Below are 21,165 nucleotides of genomic sequence, written 5' to 3' on the forward strand. Positions count from 1 at the left end.
AGCTTTTGTAAGAACTCCGTCCGAGCATGGTATGCCTTCACTTTCTTCTGGCTACTCGGAACAGGCTTTGGGTATATAAAGACAGCTTCACAGTCCTCCTCAGAGATGTCATTGTTTCCTGTCAAGCTACGTGGATCAACTCCCTCCAATGGAAATCCACGCTCCATATGAAATTCCTCGGCAAGACGACAAAACTTCGTTTGCAGAGGTGGTTCGATGTTCCTAACTAGACTGCTGCTTGCTTGAATCGGATGCTTTGAGGAAGGTGTCATGATGCTGTCTCAAGTGATATACCTGCACATCATCCATGAACTCATGAGACGTGGTGTGCCCTCACTTATCATCCCTGCTAAAAAGAAACAAGAACTTCATGGGCCTGCTCTTGTAAGCAGGGCATTCAAGGTGATGTGCTATGGGATTTGCCCCAAGGTTGCATGCAACTTGTGGACTAGCAAATTACCTCGGGAGTCTATGTCCTCTCATGCAGCCGCCAACAGCAGCAGCAGCAGCATTAGGTTTTGCTCGCCTCTTGTTGCAAATGAGCAAGGTGTGGCACTCATGCAGCTCCAAATGCAACTTAATGTAGCTAAATGATCCCAGGTGGGGCGCGCATGCTCAAGCAGTAGAGAGTGTACATGTTCAATGGGAGAGACATACCTCGAAGAGAAGAGGGCGGTTACTGCAATCGTCCTTGAAGCAGCCAAGCTTGCACAGTAGAAGCTCTAAGCACAGTAGACCTTGAGGACGCACGCGAGAGAGAGAGAGAGAGAGGGGGGGGGACACGGTGTTTGAAACTGCCAAATACTCATGAAAGAAAGTGGGTGTGTGAAGGCTGAATTTTTAAGTATAACATTTTTTAGAATATAAATTTGGACGTCTGAAATATGGCGCTCCAGTGACCACACCCCCAATGTCATGCTATGCTATTTAATTATATCACATATATAGCTTTCCACCTATTCATGCTTTCACCCTGAGAGTCCCTACCTGACTAAAGAGGCTTCTCCAAGGATTGCTCGTCCCTGCCAAGTGAACCCATCTACTTTGACAATGATGTCACACCCATACAACTTGAGCATAGCAGACTATGCCGTGTTTCTTGATGTTGGGGTGGAATTTTGCCTTTTCCCCTTGCCCCCAACTGGCGTTTTTGATTGCCAGGCTGGAAGTTTATAGAAAACTGGCTATTTTTCCAGGTTTTGCACTATTTTTCTCTGTTTTGGGGAGGAATTTTTCCTTTCCCACTTGCCCTCAACTAACATTTTTTATTGAAAGTTTATAGGAAACTGGTTATTTTTCCAGGTTTTGCTCTGTTTTTCTCTGTTTTGGGGCGGAATTTTGTCTTTTCCCCTTGCCCTCTACCGACATTTTTTATTGAAAGTTTATAAAAAACTGGTTATTTTCCAGGTTTTGCACTATTTTTCTCTGTTTTGGGGTGGAATTTTTCCTTTTTCCCTTGCCCTCAATTGGCATTTTTTTATTGCCAAGCAGAAAGTTTAGAAAATAGGTAGTTTTTGCACTATTTTTCTCGATTTTGACCCAATGCGGCTGCTGATGGTAATGGTAATGCTGAGGATGATGGAAGTGGTGTTGTAAATAGTGTTAGTGATGGTGAGGACGAGCAAACCTTCTCTCGCCTACACCTTCACCACCTGCTACAATTTCTTGACGAACATTTCAAAGATGTATCTGCCAAATTTGAATGGGTAAAGCGGGAGGGCCGTGTCTCATACAACATGCTTTGGGCATTCCTTGCTCCGGGCGTTGAGGTTTGTCGTCTCTGCAACATCTCTGGTCAAGCTTGCCATGCTGTAAAAGTGAGAAGGGAAAGTATGACCATAAAATATGGGCACCATATGAAAATGGGTTTAAGATCAAGCTCAAGATCGTGGACTTCGATGGCAAAAGCTACCACCACTGCACCATGACCTACAAGATTGGTGAGGTGCCGTTCACATCTTTGCATGTCTGTCCATGGTCTTTCCTTCCAAGCCAAGAGAGGGAAAACATGGTGGAATTTTGCCTTTTCCCCTTGCCCCCAATAGGTGTTTTTTTTTTGCTCCGCCAAAAGTTTATAAAAAACTGGTTATTTCTCCAGTTTTTGCACTATTTTTCTCTGTTTTAAGGCAGAATTTTGCCTTTTCCCCTTGCCCTCAACCATATTTTTTTATTACCAAGCCAAAAGTTTAGAAAATAGGTTATTTTTGCACTATTTTTCTCGATTTTGGGGCAATGCGGTTGTTGACGGTGATGGTAATGCTGAGCATGATGGAAGTAATGGTGTTCGTGATGGTGAGGAGCAAACCTTCTCTTGCCTATACCTTCACCACCTGCTATAGTTTCTTGACGAATATTTCAAAGATGTATCTGCCAAATTCGAATGGGTAAAGCGGGAGGGTCGTGTCTCATACAACGTGCTTTGGGCCTTCCTTGCTCTGAGCGTTGAAGTTTGCCGTCTCCGCAACGTCTCTGGTCAGACATGCCATGCTGTGATAAGTGAGAAGGGAAAGTATGACCATGAAAGTTGGGCACCATATGAAAATGGGTTTAAGATCAAGCTCAAGGTCATGGACTTCGACGACGAAAACTACTGCCACCGCACCATGACCTACAAGATTGGTGAGGTGCCGTTCACATCTTTGCATGTCTATCCATGGTCTTTCTGTTCAAGCCAAGAGAGGAAAAACATGGCGAACCACCTAGAGTAGTGTGTACAACTCTTTTACAATTATGTAGTAAAGGAGCCTTTCCTGTTCATGCATTTTCATGGCTCCTGGGGTACTACGAAAGAAATTCCAACGAATGCTTTCAGTTACATCGGGTAAATGTCGACGGACGAGTGATGGTGGATCTGCTCAGCTTGGCCAAGGCAAACACAGATGGGTAATGCACAGCCGTCGTTTGAGTTGTTGAGAGGCCTTGGGGAAAAGGAAACAGAAGAAGAGAAATACTTATTGCCAAGCTCGCACAAATTTTCTCGATTTTTGGGCCTTTTCCCCTTGCCCCCAACTGGCGTTTTTTATTGCCACGCCGAAAGTTTATAGAAAAATGGTTATTTTTCCAGGTTTTGCGCTATTTTTCTCTGTTTTGGGGCGGAATTTTTCCTTCTGCCCTTGCCCTCAACTAACATTTTTAATTGAAAGTTTATAAAAAACTGGTTATTTTTCTAGGTTTTGCACTGTTCTCTCTATTTTGGGGCAGAATTTCGTCTTTTCCCCTTGCCCTTTACCGGCATTTCTTATTGAAAGTTTATAAAAAAACTGGTTATTTTTCAGGTTTTGCACAATTTTTCTCTGTTTTGGGGCAGAATTTCACCTTTTCCCCTTGCCCTCAATCGGCATTTTTATTGCCAAGCCGAAAGTTTAGAAAATAGGTAGTTTTTGAACTCGATTTTGGCCCAATGCGGCTACTGATGGTAATGGTAATGCTGAGGATGATGGAAGTGGTGTTGCCAATGGTGTTAGTGATGGTGAGGACGAGCAAACCTTTTATTGCCTACACCTTCACCACCTGCTATGATTTCTTGACGAACATTTCACAGATGTATCTGCCAAATTCGAATGGGTAAAGTAGGAGGGCCGTGTCTCATACAACATGCTTTGGGCATTCTTTGCTCCGGGCGTTGAGGTTTGTCGTCTCTGCAACATCTCAGGTCAGGCATGCCATGCTGTGATAAGTGAGAAGGGAAAGTATGACCATAAAATCTGGTCATCATATGAAAATGGGTTAAAGATCAAGCTCAAGATCATGGACTTCGATGGTGAAAGCTACCAACACTGCACCATGACCTACAAGATTGGTGAGGTGCCGTTCACATCTTTGCATGTCTGTCCATGGTCTTTCCTTCCAAGCCAAGAGAGGGAAAACATGGTGGAATTTTGCCTTTTCCCCTTGCCCCCAACTGGCATTTTTTATTGCTTCGCCAAAAGTTTATTAAAAACTAGTTACTTTTCGATGTTTTGCACTATTTTTCTTTGGGGCGGAATTTTGCCCTTTCCCCTTGCCCTCAACCAGAAATTTTTATTGCCAAACCGAAAGTTAGAAAATAGGTTATTTTTGCACTATTTTTCTCGATTTTGGGGCAATGCGGCTACTGACGGTGATGGTAATGCTGAGCATGATGGAAGTGGTGTTGCCAATGGTGTTAGTGATGGTGAGGAGGAGCAAACCTTCTCTCGCCTACACCTTCACCACCTGCTGCAGTGTCTTGACGAATATTTCAAAGATGTATCTGCCAAATTTGAATGGGTAAAGCGGGAGGGTCGTGTCTCATACAACATGCTTTGGGCCTTCCTTGCTCCAAGCGTTGAAGTTTGCCGTCTCCGCAACATCTCTGGTCAGGCATGCCATGCTGTGATAAGTGAGAAGGGAAAGTATGACCAGAAGTTGGACACCATATGAAAATGGGTTCATGGACTTCGACGGCGAAAGCTATCGCTACCGCACCATGACCTACAAGATTGGTAAGGTGCCGTTCACATCTTTGCATGTCTATCCATGGTCTTTCTTTCCAAGCCAACAAAGGAAAAACATGGAGAACCACCTAGAGCAACGTGTACAACTCTTTTACAATTATGCAGTAAAGGAGCCTTTCCTGTTCATACATTTTCATGGCTCCCTGGGCTACTACGAAAGAAATTCCAATGAATGCTTTCAGTTACATCGGGTGAATGTCAACGGACGAGTGATGGTGGATCTGCTGAGCTTGGCCAAGGCAAACATAGATTGGCCACTGGGTAATGCACAGCCGTTGTTCGAGCTGCTGAGAGGCCTTGGGGAAAAGGAAACAGAAGAAGCCAAATCAGAGAATGAAAGGCAGCTTACTAAAGAGGAGCTTCGTCAGGCACCGACAGTGGTATATGGGTTCTCTTTTAGCCTGAAGAGGTGGGGATGCTTCGATGTCGAGGGTCTCCGAGAGATAACCTTCAAGGATCAAGCATATGAGCAGCTCTCAGGCAGAATGGCCTATGCAGCATCTCTGAGAGCGTTTTCGCTGTCAAGGTCTTGCCTATGCCAGGTGGCCCGTAACATAGCACCACACATCCCTCGCCCTTCTGAGCCACAACATCTACACCTCTGCCCCTTTCACTCTCTTCCAATAGGTAAGTGCCTTTAACATATCTTTTTGCTTGGCACTCTTCATCACCGGAGGAGGCTGGGGAGCTGGGAAAAACAGCCAAGTTCTTAACGCAGCTTTACAATGGTGTGCTATCGTCTTCCTCGACGAGCTGGGTACTTGGAGCGTCAGCATTCAATGTGGATGAGAAGTGCAATCTCCTCACTGGAGTCTTCTTGTGTCTGTTGGAATACTATGCTCGAGTCCTCTTCCTAATCACCAATCGATCAGGGAGTGCATTCGAAGTTGCACTGGACAGGATTCTCTCTCTCTCTCTCTCTCTCTCTCTCTCACACACACACACACACACACACACACACACACACTCACAACCAGATACAAATGTGCATTCGAAGTTGCAATGGACAGGATTCTCTCTCTCTCTCTCTCTCTCTCTCACTCACACACACACACACACACACACACACACACACAGCACACACTCACAACCAGATACAAATGTGCGTTCAAAGGCTGGGTTTACATTGGGGTGGTGGAAGAAACACTCCAAAAAGTGCTTTTCCGGGTGGAAGAGTTTTCGGGTGCACACTTTCGCCACCCATCTGTTCACATAGAAGGTGGAACAAAAAACGACTCAATTTTTTTCCGCCGTCTATTGTGAACATTGGGTGGTGGCAGAAAGAATAGTAAAAGAAAAAATATTTATCAAGTGTACCAATAAACCTTGGGAAAATTATCAAATACCTCTTTGATTTGTTTTCGAAAATTCCTAAAATAGCTCTCTGTTTTTTATCAAATTCAAAAATACAGTCAATAGTGTGTTAAATTGCCAAAATGCCCTTCAAATTTTCTAAAATCTCTTTTGGTTGTGAGAGTAAAATTGTTTCAATTTGTTTTTTAGTAATAAAAGAGTATTTTGGTAATTTTCGTAAACCTTAGTGAAAGAGGGGTAATGAAAGTGTATTTTATTATTTAGCTTAACGTTTATGAGGTGAGCTCTGACACGGCAACCCACGTGGAGGGTGGGAGTCCTTTGGGCGAGGGGGGGGGGGGGGGGGGGGGGGGGGGGGGGGGGGGGGAAGAAACACGCTCAAATGCTTCCATGAGCTGGCATGCCTTTTTCGCTGTTTCCGCCGCGCTATCTGAACAACACATTGTGTGCCCCTGCGATTGGCTGGCTGCAAGCCTCTGCGTGCTGCCGCCGCCTAGTCTGAATCCACCCAAAGTTGCAATGGACAGGATTCTCTCTCTCTCTCTCTCTCACACACACACACACTCACTCACAACCAGATACGAATGTGGCCTCGCGGTCTTCTTGGATGCTGAAAGTCCACGCCTGCCGCTCGAGGCCTCTCCAAGGCATGCCCGTCCCTGCCAGGCACTGTTCGCAAAAAATAATTCCGTTGGACATACATATTCCTTTCCTTGAATTTTCCAAGAGGATATTTCAAAAAATGGGTTATTATTCCAATTTTTTGAACTATTTTTTTCTATTTGAGGGGGAGGGGGGTTCCTTTTCCCCTTGCCTTGAACCGACATTTTTGGAATTGAAAACGGCATGATATTAAGCCGAGAGACATTTTTCCCGAACACTGTTGCCAAGCAAACCCATCTACTTTGAAAATGATCTCACATCCATGCAACTTGAGCATACACAACCATATTCAAAGAAGCTTTCGATGAGAAAGAAGGTGAATAGAGGAGGACATCTCTATCGAGAAGAGAGAGAGAGAGAGAGAGAGAGAGAGAGAGAGAGAGAGAGAGTGCAAGTGACGTATTTGACCATTGTGGCTTATGCTACATTGTGGATATTGGCAAGCAACTTCATGATGAGATTGTTTTGTTTGATTCCAAATATCATGCTTGGGATTATTGTGCTCATCATGTATATCAAATGTGGTGTACTTTTGAATGCACAAAACGTTCTTGGAATGCACCAATTGTTAACAAGGGCAACCTAGGTAGTAGGGAGGTCTAGGAATCGCCATGGACATAAGAAAACGGCTTCTTGATGGGATTATTTGTCAAAGGCTCTTCGAAAAATAATATTGTGCTTAAAATTGTTGCTCAAAGTGTAGGTCAATTGTTGTATAATTTTGAATGCACAAAATTACCTTGGAATGCAATGATTGTTGAATATGCCCCAACATAGGTAGGACTAGGAAGTGGTGGGTGTACTTCCAAAAGCATAGCAGGTTCTTGACAAGCTTCCTGCGTGAAAATTAGCATGTCCATTTACTTCTATGTCTGTGTCCATGAAGGAGTCATACCTCTATTTGTGTTATTTATACTATTTTTTGGTAGTCAATTTGCATCGAAAACAATGTACTTGCTCTTGCCCAACCTCTGTCATACCCACTACAAGAGATGTAGCGCATGCACGACATTTTAGCCATAACTCAAGTGTCTCCACGAACCCCAAGCCTGTTGTTACTATTGTATAGATTTTGTGGCCACTGATTGCAACCTCTTGCTCCTACCCACCATGTTCCTCCTGCACTCTTCCATTCTTATCCCTCTAATTTGTCACTTGCCTAATAATTTGGGCCGATGTAGCATCACTACCAACTGTAAGCTTTGCTTTTGTCATCTATTGCATCTATGGACGTGCCTTATGTTTTTACTTTCTCCGATGACAAAGTTACTGCTCCATCATTTTGCTGGTGGAGGCTCATCAAATTGTCGAAAGGGAAGTTTGACAATGCAAGAAAATGATGTCGAACGACAACTCATGGTACTACCTACTTTTCACTCTATAGATCCATATTCAGGCAAGCCAACATAGCAGCAAATAAAGGAAAGTGGGGGAAAAGGTGTGGGTTGGGGGGGGGGGGGGGGGGTAGCATCGTTAGTTGCCATTGTCTCCCAAGGGGATTTTCACATGCTGAGCCGCTCCCTTGCCTAAGTGTGTTGTCACCTCTACCCCCATCATGCATTTCAACTCTGCCAATTTGGGCAAAGTTAGAAAAGGAATCCCTCTATCCCACCTCTAGGGTGAGAGAACGGGACTTTGTACATGTTCTAATCACTTGACTAGATCTACATATAGACAAAGGCTAAAGGACAATGAGGCATGATTTTCAGATTGATCCAACCTTTTCCTTTTGTGCATCATCATTGCTGGAAGCAATAGGAGTCTACTCGTGTGGTACAAAAAGCACATCAAGGTTCTTCATGAGTTTTTTGCTCAAAATATCATCTATTGGAATGAGTTGATTGTAGGAGGTGCCTAACATGGTTGTGGCTCATAAGTTCTATTCTATTTTTACCAAATGCAAAGGGAAGGCCTTCCACCAAATGCAATCACCTATGCTTGCACCTTGAAGACCTGAGAGCCTCCACACACTCTCTGTAATGGTGAGTAGAAGCGATGGGGAAAATCCAATGATAAAAAATCATTGCAACTTGCACATGCACCCGGATTACCTATCCATCAATCGGCTAATTGCACGTGTTTGGGTTATGCTTTTGATCGGTGAGAGAGGAGCTAGCTGCAATATCCGAGTATTAATATATATTGCAATAAATATCACGTGTTGAAATTTTATGCAAACCAAAACATTGCCTACTTCATGATCTACAATGAAATTCATGCAAACCATACCATGGCCTGTTGGATGCCCTATAGCTCTCTATACACACACACACACACACACACACACACACACACACACACACACACACACACACAGAGCTTGAAGGGAATGTGTGACATTGAGGAGTATGCCAAGAGACCTTTAAGATCTATTTGATGAATTTTGAACTCAAGATGAGGACACTGAGAGAGAGAGAGAGAGAGAGAGAAGAGAGAGAGAGAGAGAGAGAGAGAGAGAGAGAGACCCCCCCCCCCCCCCCCCCCCCCCCCCCCCCCCCCCCCCCCCCCCCCCCCCCCACACACACACACACATATTAGGAACACTCTAGCAAGATCTCAAAGTGTTCATGGCATAGGAGTGGAATACCTAAAGATTTGTTTGACAAGTCTTGAAATGAAGACTAAGATATTAGGAACACTCCAACAAGTTATCAAAGTTTAGATACTCAAGTATGAAAAGGGATAACCAAGTTATGAAGAGAGAGAGAGATGAGAATGAGGAGAGAGAGAGAGAGAGAGAGAGAGAGAGAGAGAGAGAGAGAGAGAGAGAGAGAGAGAGAGAGAGAATGCAAGTGGGTGTTACATTGGCAAAGGAGAGAAGAACAAGAAAAAGGAGAATTTATGTCATTGTATGAGCAATCCTAGGAGACACGCAAATTCTTGGTCGAAAAGATGGGAGGGGGGGGGGGGGGGGGGGGGGGGGGGGGGGTGCAAAATGGACATGCCCTGATTGGAAAGAGTGTGTTGGGGCTTGGCTTGAAAAAGCAAGTACCTAACATAGAAACCACAAAGAATTATTGTATCTTGGTTTATCAAGGAGCATGTGGAGGGTAGGAGGAGAGTAGCTACATCTTATGAGTTTTTAGATCTTTCCCTAGAAAAATTATATAGAATGCTACTTCAAAAGGCAAATTTACACTTGGTTAGAATGTGAAAATAGTTACAGTGTATGAGTTGTAAGCCCTTGCCATAAAGTAAGTAGCTAGATTAGTAATTGATGCACGATGCATGTATGGAAGGCCTTCAAAACCTCAAAAGAGAATCCCATGAGTTTACATGTCATTATGGAATGAAAGAGAGTAAGGTCTTCATGATTGAGGTGTACCTTCTTCTTAACCTACAGCAACGCACGGGTCACATACTAGTAACAATGATACAATCTATTTACTCTATTATGGAGGGGAGTATTCAGGTAGTGCCACGTGGCAATAATCTATTTACTCTATTATGGAGGGGAGTATTCAGGCAGTGCCATATGGCAATAAGTAAGGAAACTGAGACCGAAAGGTGACATCCTGAGCCAAAAATTGATGGGAAGGGGAGCCGGATCGTCGCGAGCTGGAAACGAATGGTGAGTCGGGACTAGCCCAGGCTAGTGGACCCTACAGTAGCAAGGCGTGCGAACGGGGAGACTCGAGTCTCTGAGCAGTGCTCAAAAAAAACCTAGGTTTAGTGTAATCCCACCTACAAATTGTAAAATTCCCCTCTTAAGTTTTATATTTGAAGGTGAGAAAACCTACAAAATTTTGAAAAAATTAGTGTGATTCGGTGTAAAAACCTTCAAATCTTGTCAATTTACCTCTGTTGTTTCACTTATGTAGGTTGTTGCCAAGTCTTTGGAAATAAGTTTTTTTCCAGCACTAGGGGAGAGAGAAATTCTCACAGAGAATGAGAGCTAAACTTTTCCGCCAATGACTGTCCAAGCTCAGGCACTGAGTGCGAATGTAGAGTAAGAAAGAGAATGAGAGAGAGAGCGTGCGAACTGCAAAGAAGCCAATGCAGAGAGAGAGAGAGAGAGAGAGAGAGAGAGAGAGAGAGAGAGAGAGGTGTTTTCAGTGGCGAGTCGGTGACTATCCAGTCTCATGCCAGAGGGGGCACGTCGTGAGGAGCCGGAATTCAACGAGAAGAGCAAAGCGCCGTGAGACGAAAGGGACGCATACGAGAGAAGGTGAAGAGGCGGGAGATGAAACGGCTTGTTTCACATCTACGGATTTGTGAAAAACAATCTCTCTCTCTCTCTCTCTCTCTCTCTCTCACACACACACACACACACACACACACACACACACACACGAGAGACACACACACACACACGTAGTTCAACTTGCAGTGCTCGAGAAAATTGCGCCATTGCGGCACACACCCATATTCGTGTCTATCATTCCATTTTCAATTTCAAAAACGTCGATCGATTATAATGGGAAAAGTAGAAATTCCGCTCCCAAACATAGTAAATTTGAGTAAAAATCCGAAAAAATAACGCAGCTTTCTTAAATTTCCTCTTGGCAAATTCAAGAAAAGGAATTTTGTATGTTTGGAAAAATAATTTTTCCGGAACATTGTGCAGTTTCCAAGCTCAACTCATTCTCTCTCTACACCTCCTGAGTCCTTGACTCTTCGCTTTCCCTGCTCTATTTACAGCACACTACAATGTACACTCTCTTACAATTACACACACAACCTTCATACACACACATACGTCAAAGTACACACTGTCAGAGTCTGTATATAGACACACACACGGTGTTTTGGTGATGCAGAGAGATTCGCTAGTCTCTATTCTCAGTGGTAGCCTGCTACACACCCACCTGTATTGTTCCCTGAAATTTTCATCGGTCTATCGCCACAACACCAATGCTAGAAAAAAAACGAGGGTCGATGTATTTCAAATGGTTGAAATTATAAAATTTTGGTGAGATTTTGAGCTTGCTTTCAAGAAAACCGGAAAATTTAGACAAGCTTTAGTATAATTATTGACAAAAGCTTCCTAAAAACCGCTGTGAGTGACATGAAAACACACACAGCGCCTCTATAACGACCCGACACACACTCTTGGAATGACACACACACACACTATGGGGCACCACTCGGCTTACACAACACACCTGGCCGAGACAGGGAACTCACCTCTGGAGTGAGAGGAGAGAGACTATCCACTTGCCCACTCCACACAGACACACACACACACACACCCCCAAAAAACTCAGCTCAAAAGAGGAGAATTTTTGATGTTTAGATACAATTGAGCTTGGGCCAACACCAATGGGGCAAATAGCTCACACAATATGGGTAAAAGATACCAGATACAATCACAAACTGGAGCAGAAACTTCGCTCATAGGAGAAACTTACACAGCCAAAACAACAGAAAAAGAGGGAGGAATTTGGCAAAATGGACAGCGCCATCGCGTTCGGAACGGCCCAAAACCCCAGTCTACAATGTCAAAGTGCTCAAATCCGACCTCGGATGAGCAATTTACGGCCAAAACAGGCTCCAAAAACCCCAAAAACACACCTGCGGCTTTTCCTCCTCTCTTCTCTACGTTTTTTTGGTCTTCTCTCTGTTTTTTCAGATCCCACACTTAGCTTTATTAGTTGGGCACCCTTGGCCTTTTAGATGACCCCAAACGGACCCCGAACATGCCAAAAACTGACCTCGCAGTGCATAGCTGTCACCTTTTTGCATCATCTGCACACCTGGCACTCAATTTTTCCCAATAATGCATCCCGCAACCACATGAAGTGGCCCCAAAAAGTGGTCCTCATGATGACCTTTCTGCATAAGTATCACAAGAAAACACCCACGTCGTGTCCGTACTTCTCCGCGTGCAAGTATTGACCCCGTTCGACCTGTTGATGCCACTCGATGCCATCTAACGCACGTGCTTACCTCATGTCGTCGGCCCGCGGATAGCTTCCTCGAGAAGTTTTACGCGCTACCAACTCCTCCTTATTGTAGAAAAAACAGACTGGTACTGGTAATAGTGAAAATCGATGCACTATGTACATGGTGTCCTACCTGTACACATGTGGGCCCCACGTAACCACCTGGCTATGGAAATTGGGCAATCCTTTATTCGATGCACCATGCATGTGTATGTACATATGCGCAATCCCTTGCTCCAAAAAACTCCTGACATAATTTGCCCATCCCCTAGCCTGCTAGATCATTCATGATCAGCAAAAGCAAAAAGCGATATGAGACTCGTAGCGTCACAAGTCTCCTCATCCTTCACCAACACTCCTTGATCCACATACAACTCATCTTGCTCGACCATCATCAACCTGGCATGATACAATTTAAGACGCAATCCATTTACCCTTGACTTATGTAGAAACCCATCCAGGTTAGCCAACTGATATGTACCATTCGGGAAACACTCCACTACCTTGAAAGGGCCTTCCCACTTAATTTAAAACTTCTTTTGGAAGGTGTTGTCCAGCTTACTGTTGTAGCGCAAAACCAAGTCATGCTTCGTGATACCCTTACTTTTGACCTTTTCATTTATCTATGCCAAAGCCTTATCCTACATTTGTCCATAATGCTCCAATGCGCTCATCCTATCCAACTGAACCTCTTGTAACTGCAAGAGCCTCTCTTTGAATGCATCACTAGGCGGCCCAAGAAACTTCTCTAACATCTTGACCGCATGCAACTCTACCTCCATAGGCAATAGTGCTTCCTTTCCATACACCAAATGAAATGGAGTAAACCCTGTACCTGTCTTCACCGAAGTACAGTAAGCCCATAATGCACTAGGCAATTCCAAATCCCAATTCTTTCCTTGGTGCTCTGTCACTTTAGAAAGAATTTGTACCAACTCACCATTGAATCTTTCATTTAAGCCATTACACTGCGGGTAATAAGGAGTGGTATGCTGGTGCCTAATCTTCATCTTTGCGCATAAGAAGTCTAGCAGTTTAGCTCTAAGGCTCCCTTATCTGAAAGTAGCTCCAATGGCACCCCAAACTTGCAACATATTTCATCATACACAAATTTTTCCACATCCTTTACAGTGATCTGTTTTACTGCTATAGCCTCTGCCCATCTAGAGAGATAGTCCACTGCAGTCAAAATATAGCTTTTGCCCTGCTTGTGATAGGTAATAGGCCTATTGCATCAATCCCCCACTTTTCAAACACATCAAACGCCATAATGGTTTTTCGTAGCTCTGGCTTCAACACTCTCTTCCCAAATGCTTGACACCTATTGCAAGACCTACACCAATGGTGAACATCCTTGTGCAAACTAGGCCATACATACCCCTCTTGCAAAATCTTATGCAAGGTGATCTTTAGAGCAAAATGGCCACCACATGCGCCTTCATGATTCTCTTCCAACACTCTATAAAGCTCCTCTCGCCAAGGTACACGTCTCAACACGAGATCAGCCCCTTTCATTTATAAGACATCACCAATCAATTTGTACCTGTATGCTCTACGCACAAAACCATACTTCTTAGACTTATGAATCTCCTTTGGAATGATTCCTGTTAGCAAAAACTCCTCTTCTTGAGCCAAACTTTCCCGGCCATGATAAAGAGGTAAAGTGGTCCTCAACACAAATAGCTCCCCAATCATGCCTTGAGCTGCTTCATGTGCCTCTCCATTTAGAGCACGTTCAATGTGTTTGATGCTCCATGCTTCGAACTTTTTTAACAGGCCTTTAATTCTGAAACACATTTCCTTCAATGAGGTGTTCTTGCTCTTCCACACACCCAGCACTTGCTTCACCACTAACAAGGCATCACCTTTTATGCTCAACCTTGAAACCCCATGCTTCAAACAAATGTGTAATCCAGCTTCCAGAGTAGCATATTCAGCCTCATTATTACTATGAGCATCCAATTTGAACCCTCTCTTGCATACTAGCTTCCCCTCTGGATCATAAAGTGCTATACCCCCTGAAGCTGCATCATGGCTCTTTCTGTATGAACCATCAAAGAACAACACATGTGCATTGTTGATCTGTGGCACTTCTTCAACTATCTTTCTCACCACCTCTTCCTTAACAATAAGGGGATTCTCCTTGTAGGTCAACAAATCAGCTAGGGTAGCCCTTGTACTATCTTCCACTAGAAAAGAGAACTCAAACTCTTGCAGCTCAATTACCCATTTCTTCACCACATTTGACATGTTAGTACCATTAATTAACTGTGGCAAAAAGGCATAACTCGTCAAGAAAACAAAAGGTCGTGGTAGCAAGTAATGACGAAATCGTCGACAAGCAAATATTACACTAGCCATCACTAGCTCTACTTTCGAGAACTTTCTCTCCGCTACTAACTTCACTCGGCTTGCACAATACACTGGCCTCATATAATGGCTGCCCTTCCCCTTTTGCAATAGCATGGCTCCAATGGCATCATCCCCTACTGAGGGATTTACATAAAAAACTTTCTTCCAATTAGGAGCCTGCATGGCTGACAACCCCCCTAACACCTCTTTCACCTCTTGAAACACTTCTTCACACTTGTCATCCCATTGCAATGGATCATGCTTTGCCACTTGTTATAATGGATAAAGAATCTGAGAAGACAATGGAATAAACCTTGCAATGTACTTCACTTTGTGTATAAAGGTTGCCAATTGCTGCGTACTCGTAGGTGATGGAAGAAGAATAATAGACTTAACCTTGTCTCGATCAGCCTCAATGCCATTTTCTGACACCATGTGGCCCAATAACTTCACCCTTGGCTGTGCTAGATGACATTTCTTTGGATTTAGTTGTCCTCCACATTCATCATATCGAGCCAATACCATCTGCAACTTCTCATGGTGTTCAACCCTACTGCTGTAGACACAGAAATCATCCATGAAAGCTTTAACACAACTACCAATGAATGGTTCCAATACTCAATTTTCTCTCTCTTGATAGAAAGATGGTCCATTTGACAACCCAAACGGCAATACTGTGTAGCAATAGCAACCCCATGGCGTAATAAAAGTGGTCTTTAAGAGAAATCTTCAATTGAAAATAGCCTGAAAAACCATCACATACACTGTACCTCTCATAACCTGCCACTGAATCCAAGATCTGATCGATGAATGGAAGAGGATATGGGTTCTTCTTAGTGGCTGCGTTTAAGGGTTTAAAATCTACACAAATTCTCCACTTCCCATCCTTCTTTGGACTGACTACAACTGGACTCACCCATTCTGTGGTCTCCACAGGGACTATGAACCTTGCCTTTAATAACTTGTCCACCTCTTCTCGCAAGGCTTCCATTTGCTCTTGACCCATTCTTCTTAGCCTTTGCCGCACTGGCTTAGCACCTTCTTTCAACTCTATATGCATCTCTTCACCCTTGAACCCTCTGATATCTTCATATGAAGTAATGAACAAATTAGGAAAACTAGCCAGCATGTGCAAATATATCTCCTTCTCCATAGCTGAGAGGTCTCCACTGATCATTTGTGTCATCAATTCCTGCTTCTTTGACAATTTAACCTTCGTTTGCATCAGCCCTTGAATCACTTCATAAGGCCCTTCACTCTCATCTTCAACTTCATTCGTAAATGCAACTAAACCAGACTCCTGGATTCCTTTGTCCATCAAAAGAAATGCAACATCAGCATCCTCATCACTGTTGGTAGTGCTATCACTGTCCTCATCTGTCACTGTGGAATAGTCTTCACCACTAGACTCATCCTCATCTTCATAAAGATCCTCTAATCATTTCCTTGTGTCCATATTATAAAGCTTCTTGGTACCTGTCTTTCCATAGAGGCTAATCGTACCATGTCGCCAATCTTGAACAACTCCCATTGCACGTAACCATGGTCTGCCTAGTATAATAGGATATGCTCCCAACCCTACTGGCATCACATGAAAATCAACCACTGCCTTTGCATCATATGCCTCCACTTCTAAGCTCTTTACAACACCCAAGCATTTTACTTTTTGATGGTTTGCCAATCTGATCCGAAAACCTGACACCCCAGCCACTGTGAGACCCATCTTCTCAACGCATGAGTGTGTTATGACGCATATTTGGGCTCCGCCATCGACATAACCTTGTCCCAAATTTTTCCTTTTATGCCACACATCTACTATTGGACAAATGTCTTGTAGCTCATCCATTGCCAACACCTTTACTGAACCTCTCTCTGGCTCTTTCTCCATTGGGTTAACCATCCTCTTCGACTGTCGCTTTAGCTTAGGCACCATCTCTATAAGCTGCCCAAAAGTAACATCTGCCTTCCTGCTCGTCAGATCCTCCTTCAAGTCATATCTTAATTGCCCATCCCCTAGTGGAAAATCTGAAACATGAAACTTTCGACGAGCTCTCCTTTTCCTCTTGGCCTTGACATCCTCGACTTCATGACTCTTTCCCTTCTTCTTACTAGGACTTGGGGCACTTCTTCCTTCCTTGTCCTCTGTCGTCCTCTTCCCAATAGGCATCACTAATGTATCCTCTAACTTTGATGCCTTCTCTAAGGTAACCACACTTAACACTTTTGTCTTTCCCTTTTACTCCTGCGTTAATCCATTGGTTCCTTCATCTGCCTTAATTTCGATGCCATAATCATTTGACCTAGTTAGCACCTGTCTTGGCAATGGATACATGTCTCCCCCCATCGTTGGTGGCTTATCACATTGCGGGCTGATGTGACCCAACTCTCCACAATTGTAACATGTGGGTGTCTGCCTCCAAAACCTACCATTGCTTTGTCCAACACCATTCCTAGGTCTCTCTTCACCTCTTGGTTGATTTGCATACCTCCCTCGACCTCGATTATTTTCCACTTGACCTAGCATGTTTGGGCTGAGATTCTTCATCAAATCTACCACTTGCCTCATGTCTTGCCTTAGCCCATCATCTTGCACCGATGTAGTGACCACTGCTGGCATAACCTGAGTAGTAATAGGAACCACTGGTTCGTGATGAACCCCTGGCATGCGACCTTGTAAAGAGTCCATAGGCTGAAATTTAGACCTCATGGGCAAAGACTCCACCCCTAACTGACTCATTTTCCTCAGCTTCCAGTCTTTGTTCCTTGCTACCTCTAGTGCATCTTCATATGTCCTAGGCTTCTTTAGCTCCACTCTCCAACGTATATTCTCCCAAAGACCAGCCAAGAACCTGTCCTTCTTCATCATGTCAGGCGGGGGTACCTGTGGTGCTAAGGCCTTGCACATTCGCTCCCATGCCAATGAAAACTTACGTATGTATGCATCTACTGACTCACCTTCCTTTTGCACCAAACGCTGTACTTCCTGCCACACTTTGTCAGGATCTTCTATCTTCACAAACTCCACTTCCAACCCATGTCGTAGATTGTCCCAACTCAACCTTATAGGTGGATCAGCCACACGCAACTCCTCTTCAAATGCTTTAGACCAAACTCGTGCATCACTCTTCAAACAAATTTGGAGAAGGCGTAACATCTGCGCAGGGTCATGAATCTGGTTGCTAATGGAGGCAACCTCCATCTTTTAGAAAAATTCTTCCACATCTTCATCACTTCTTCCATGAAACTCCGGATAAGAGAAAGCCATGGCTACCCAAGTTATAATGCTTTGAGAACCCCTTCGAACACACGTGCAAGAACCCAAAACTTCTCACTACCCAATCCCCAGAAACTTCAATGGAGCTCAACTTTAGATAAGGACAAACATATGCACATCAAATGAATTTTCATAGTTAATCATCGGAATGACAACAGGCAAAGGACATTCCAGGATCTCTCGTAATCTTCTTGGCCCGAACATAAAGACTATGCGCTGCTAGAAAAAAATCTTCCTGGACACATGAACATTTATCTGGATTCTTTGAGTTACATGAAAAGGAGTGAATTGAGGGCCATTTTGATCATCCATTAAAGCCAACCATGAAGCTCCCAAGAATGACTTAACCTCTGATTTTGCCAAAATTTCAGCAGCATAACAGCATAAATGGCTCAAAAGACCAAGAAACTGGCCATCATAACTTGGAAAAATTTTGACAGAGTTTCCCCAGAAGTAGATCAGTAGGAACCCAAAATATAGACTGTATATATATGCATAAACTGTCAACAATAGAACCCGAGCATCAAATAGGACTCACTAGTACATAGCCTATGGCGAGGTCACGAAAAGGGTGCTCCAGCTACCTGTATCACCGAAAGGATCTCCACATTTGAGAATCCCCCAGCTCAATAAAAACCTCACGCTATCGACCCTCACACGAAGGCTAATGCAAATCGCGTATAGTCAAGTCTCAGAAATGACTATCTTCTAGACCAAGTCTCAGAAATGTTTGGGACTGCCAAATACAACCAAGTATGGCTCCACAAATGCGTACAATGGCAGTTTCCACAAGTAACGTACAATCCACCAGACAATGCGCTCAAATAGGTGCCAAGTGATGCATACCCACAACAACTGCAAGTGACACCAATGTTAGTATATCACTGTACTCCAGCTACCTGTACCTGTGTGAATCACCTGTACCTGTACCTGTCCCTGTAACATGTAACCTGCAACCTGTAGCCCCGAATCTTGAATCTTGAAGCTCGAAGCAGAAGGTACTCGAAGAAGATCCTCCGTGGGGGCGCCAAAAGAATGTGAGCGGGATGAAAACACACACTGCGCCTCTATAACGACCCGACACACACTCTTGGAATGATACACACACACACTATGGGGCACCACTCGGCTTACACAACACACCTGGCCGAGACAGGGAACACACCTCTGGAGTGAGAGGAGAGAGACTATTCACTTGCCCACTCCACACAGACACACACACACACACACACACACCCAAAAAACTCAGCTCAAAAGAGGAGAATTTTTGATGTTTAGATACAATTGAGCTTGGGCCAACACCAATGGGGCAAATAGCTCACACAATATGGGTAAAAGATACCAGATACAATCACAAACTGGAGCAGAAACTTCGCTCATAGGAGAAACTTACACAGCCAAAACAACAGAAAAAGAGGGAGGAAATTGGCAAAATGGACAGCGCAATCGCGTTCGGAACGGCCCAAAACCCCAGTCTTCAATGTCAAAGTGCTCAAATCCGACCTCGGATGAGCAGTTTACGGCTAAATTAGGCTCCAAAAACCCCAAAAACACACTTGCGGCTGTTCCTCCTCTCTTCTCCACGTTTTTTCTAGTCTTCTCTCTGTTTTTTCAGTTCCCACACTTAGATTTATTAGTTGGGCACCCTTGGCCTTTTAGATGACCCCAAACGGACCCCGAACATGCCAAAAACTGACCTCGAGTGCATAGTTGTCACCTTTTTGCATCATCCACACACCTGGCACTCAATTTTTCCCAATAATGCATCCCGCAACCACGTGAAGTGGCCCCCAAAAGTGGTCTTCATGATGACCTTTCTGCATAAGTATCACAAGAAAACACCCACGTCGTGTCCGTACTTCTCCGCGTGCAAGTATTGACCCCGTTTGACCTCCTGACGCCACTCGATCCCTGCTTACCTCATGTCGTCGGCCCGCGGATAGCTTCCTCGAGAAGTTTTACGCGCTACCAACTCCTCCTTATTGTAGAAAAAACACACTGATACTGGTAATAGTGAAAATCGATGCACTATGTACATGCTGTCCTACCTGTACACATGTGGGCCCCACGTAACCACCTGGCTATGGAAATTGGGAAATCCTTTATTCGATGCACCATGCATGTGTATGTACATATGCGCAATCCCTTGCTCCAAAAAACTCCTGACAACGCGAGAATTTCAACTTTGCCCTTATTCAACGGTTAGGGAAAACGTATTTTTCTAGCCCTACACAGCACATTGTGTGTGTGTGTGTGTGTGTACACACTTTACAGTGGATTAGATATGTGTGTGCTTTTGGGAGAGGGGGCGATTAAAGTGAAAAAAGTGCAAGTTAGTGAGAAAGTGGGAGGCCGACATGAGGGTGAGGTGAAGTTGAAGAGCCTCCGATGCCTCTAGGTTGACATGATGAATTAGCCGGTTACATCACGATACTATCGACATCCTTAGATCCCTCTTCTTAGTTCACACGAAAGACATTCAACACCACAAAGGGCAACTCCTAGCTTCCTTCTCCTCTGTGAATCTCATGGTTGCTGCAGTTTCGGTCTCGACTGCGAGCTCCATGACGCGCTCCTTACCAACTCGGTAACCCGTTGTTGTACATTGCCTTGAATTCTGCAGGGGGACAGCTCCCTGTCACCACCATGGCTATTGGAGCTCCTCGCTCTCTATTATTGGCCTCTTAGTTAGTAGCTCCTCTCTTTGGCCTTTGCAAGCGATAGCGGCATACCTAGCGGCAACTCAGCCATATGTAGCTGACCAGCTTGCCCGTGGTAACTTGGCACCTTGGCATTTTTGTTGGGCTTCATCTTTATGTCTTCCCTCAATGACGACTTTTGGAGGGTACCTGTTTACCCTTACTCTCTACACTGCATCGAATGGTAAGACTACACTTGGTTGAGGTTTGTAGACGGCAAAAATGCCACCTTACTTATCCACCTATGGGCTGTGCTTAGCCTGCCACTCTGTTATGGCAACGTCCCCTACCCCCCATCGAAGGCGTAGTTCCTCCATCGCATTCCATGTTGCCATGAACCATGTGTTTTGGAAGCACTGTTTACTGCGTTAACATATTCACATCTTTAGGCTATGGGCATGCATGGCTGGGTTCACAGTGCTAGCATCTCTTGATTGGTCACACAAGATTGTATTTTTGCGGGCATTTTACCCATTTTGTGGCATTTTTTATTAGTAACAATG

At 44.2% G+C, this 21,165-nt stretch overlaps 1 protein-coding gene and 1 pseudogene across 1 annotated transcript; both read left to right on the forward strand.

Annotated features, from left to right (window-relative positions):
* Positions 1-1,736: 1,736 nt before the first annotated feature.
* LOC147452881 (uncharacterized) lies at positions 1,737-3,268 on the forward strand (annotated as a pseudogene).
* Positions 3,269-4,397: 1,129 nt separating this feature from the next.
* On the forward strand, positions 4,398-5,449 carry LOC147452882 (uncharacterized). The gene has a single exon (XM_086518463.1). The coding sequence runs from the start codon at positions 4,412-4,414 to the stop codon at positions 5,114-5,116; it is 705 nt and encodes a 234-aa protein (XP_086374589.1). The 5' UTR covers positions 4,398-4,411; the 3' UTR covers positions 5,117-5,449.
* Positions 5,450-21,165: the final 15,716 nt, after the last annotated feature.

Source organism: Adiantum capillus-veneris, chromosome 8 (assembly GCF_014529385.1).
Source record: "Adiantum capillus-veneris isolate H3 chromosome 8, ASM1452938v2, whole genome shotgun sequence".
NCBI lineage: Eukaryota > Viridiplantae > Streptophyta > Polypodiopsida > Polypodiales > Pteridaceae > Adiantum > Adiantum capillus-veneris.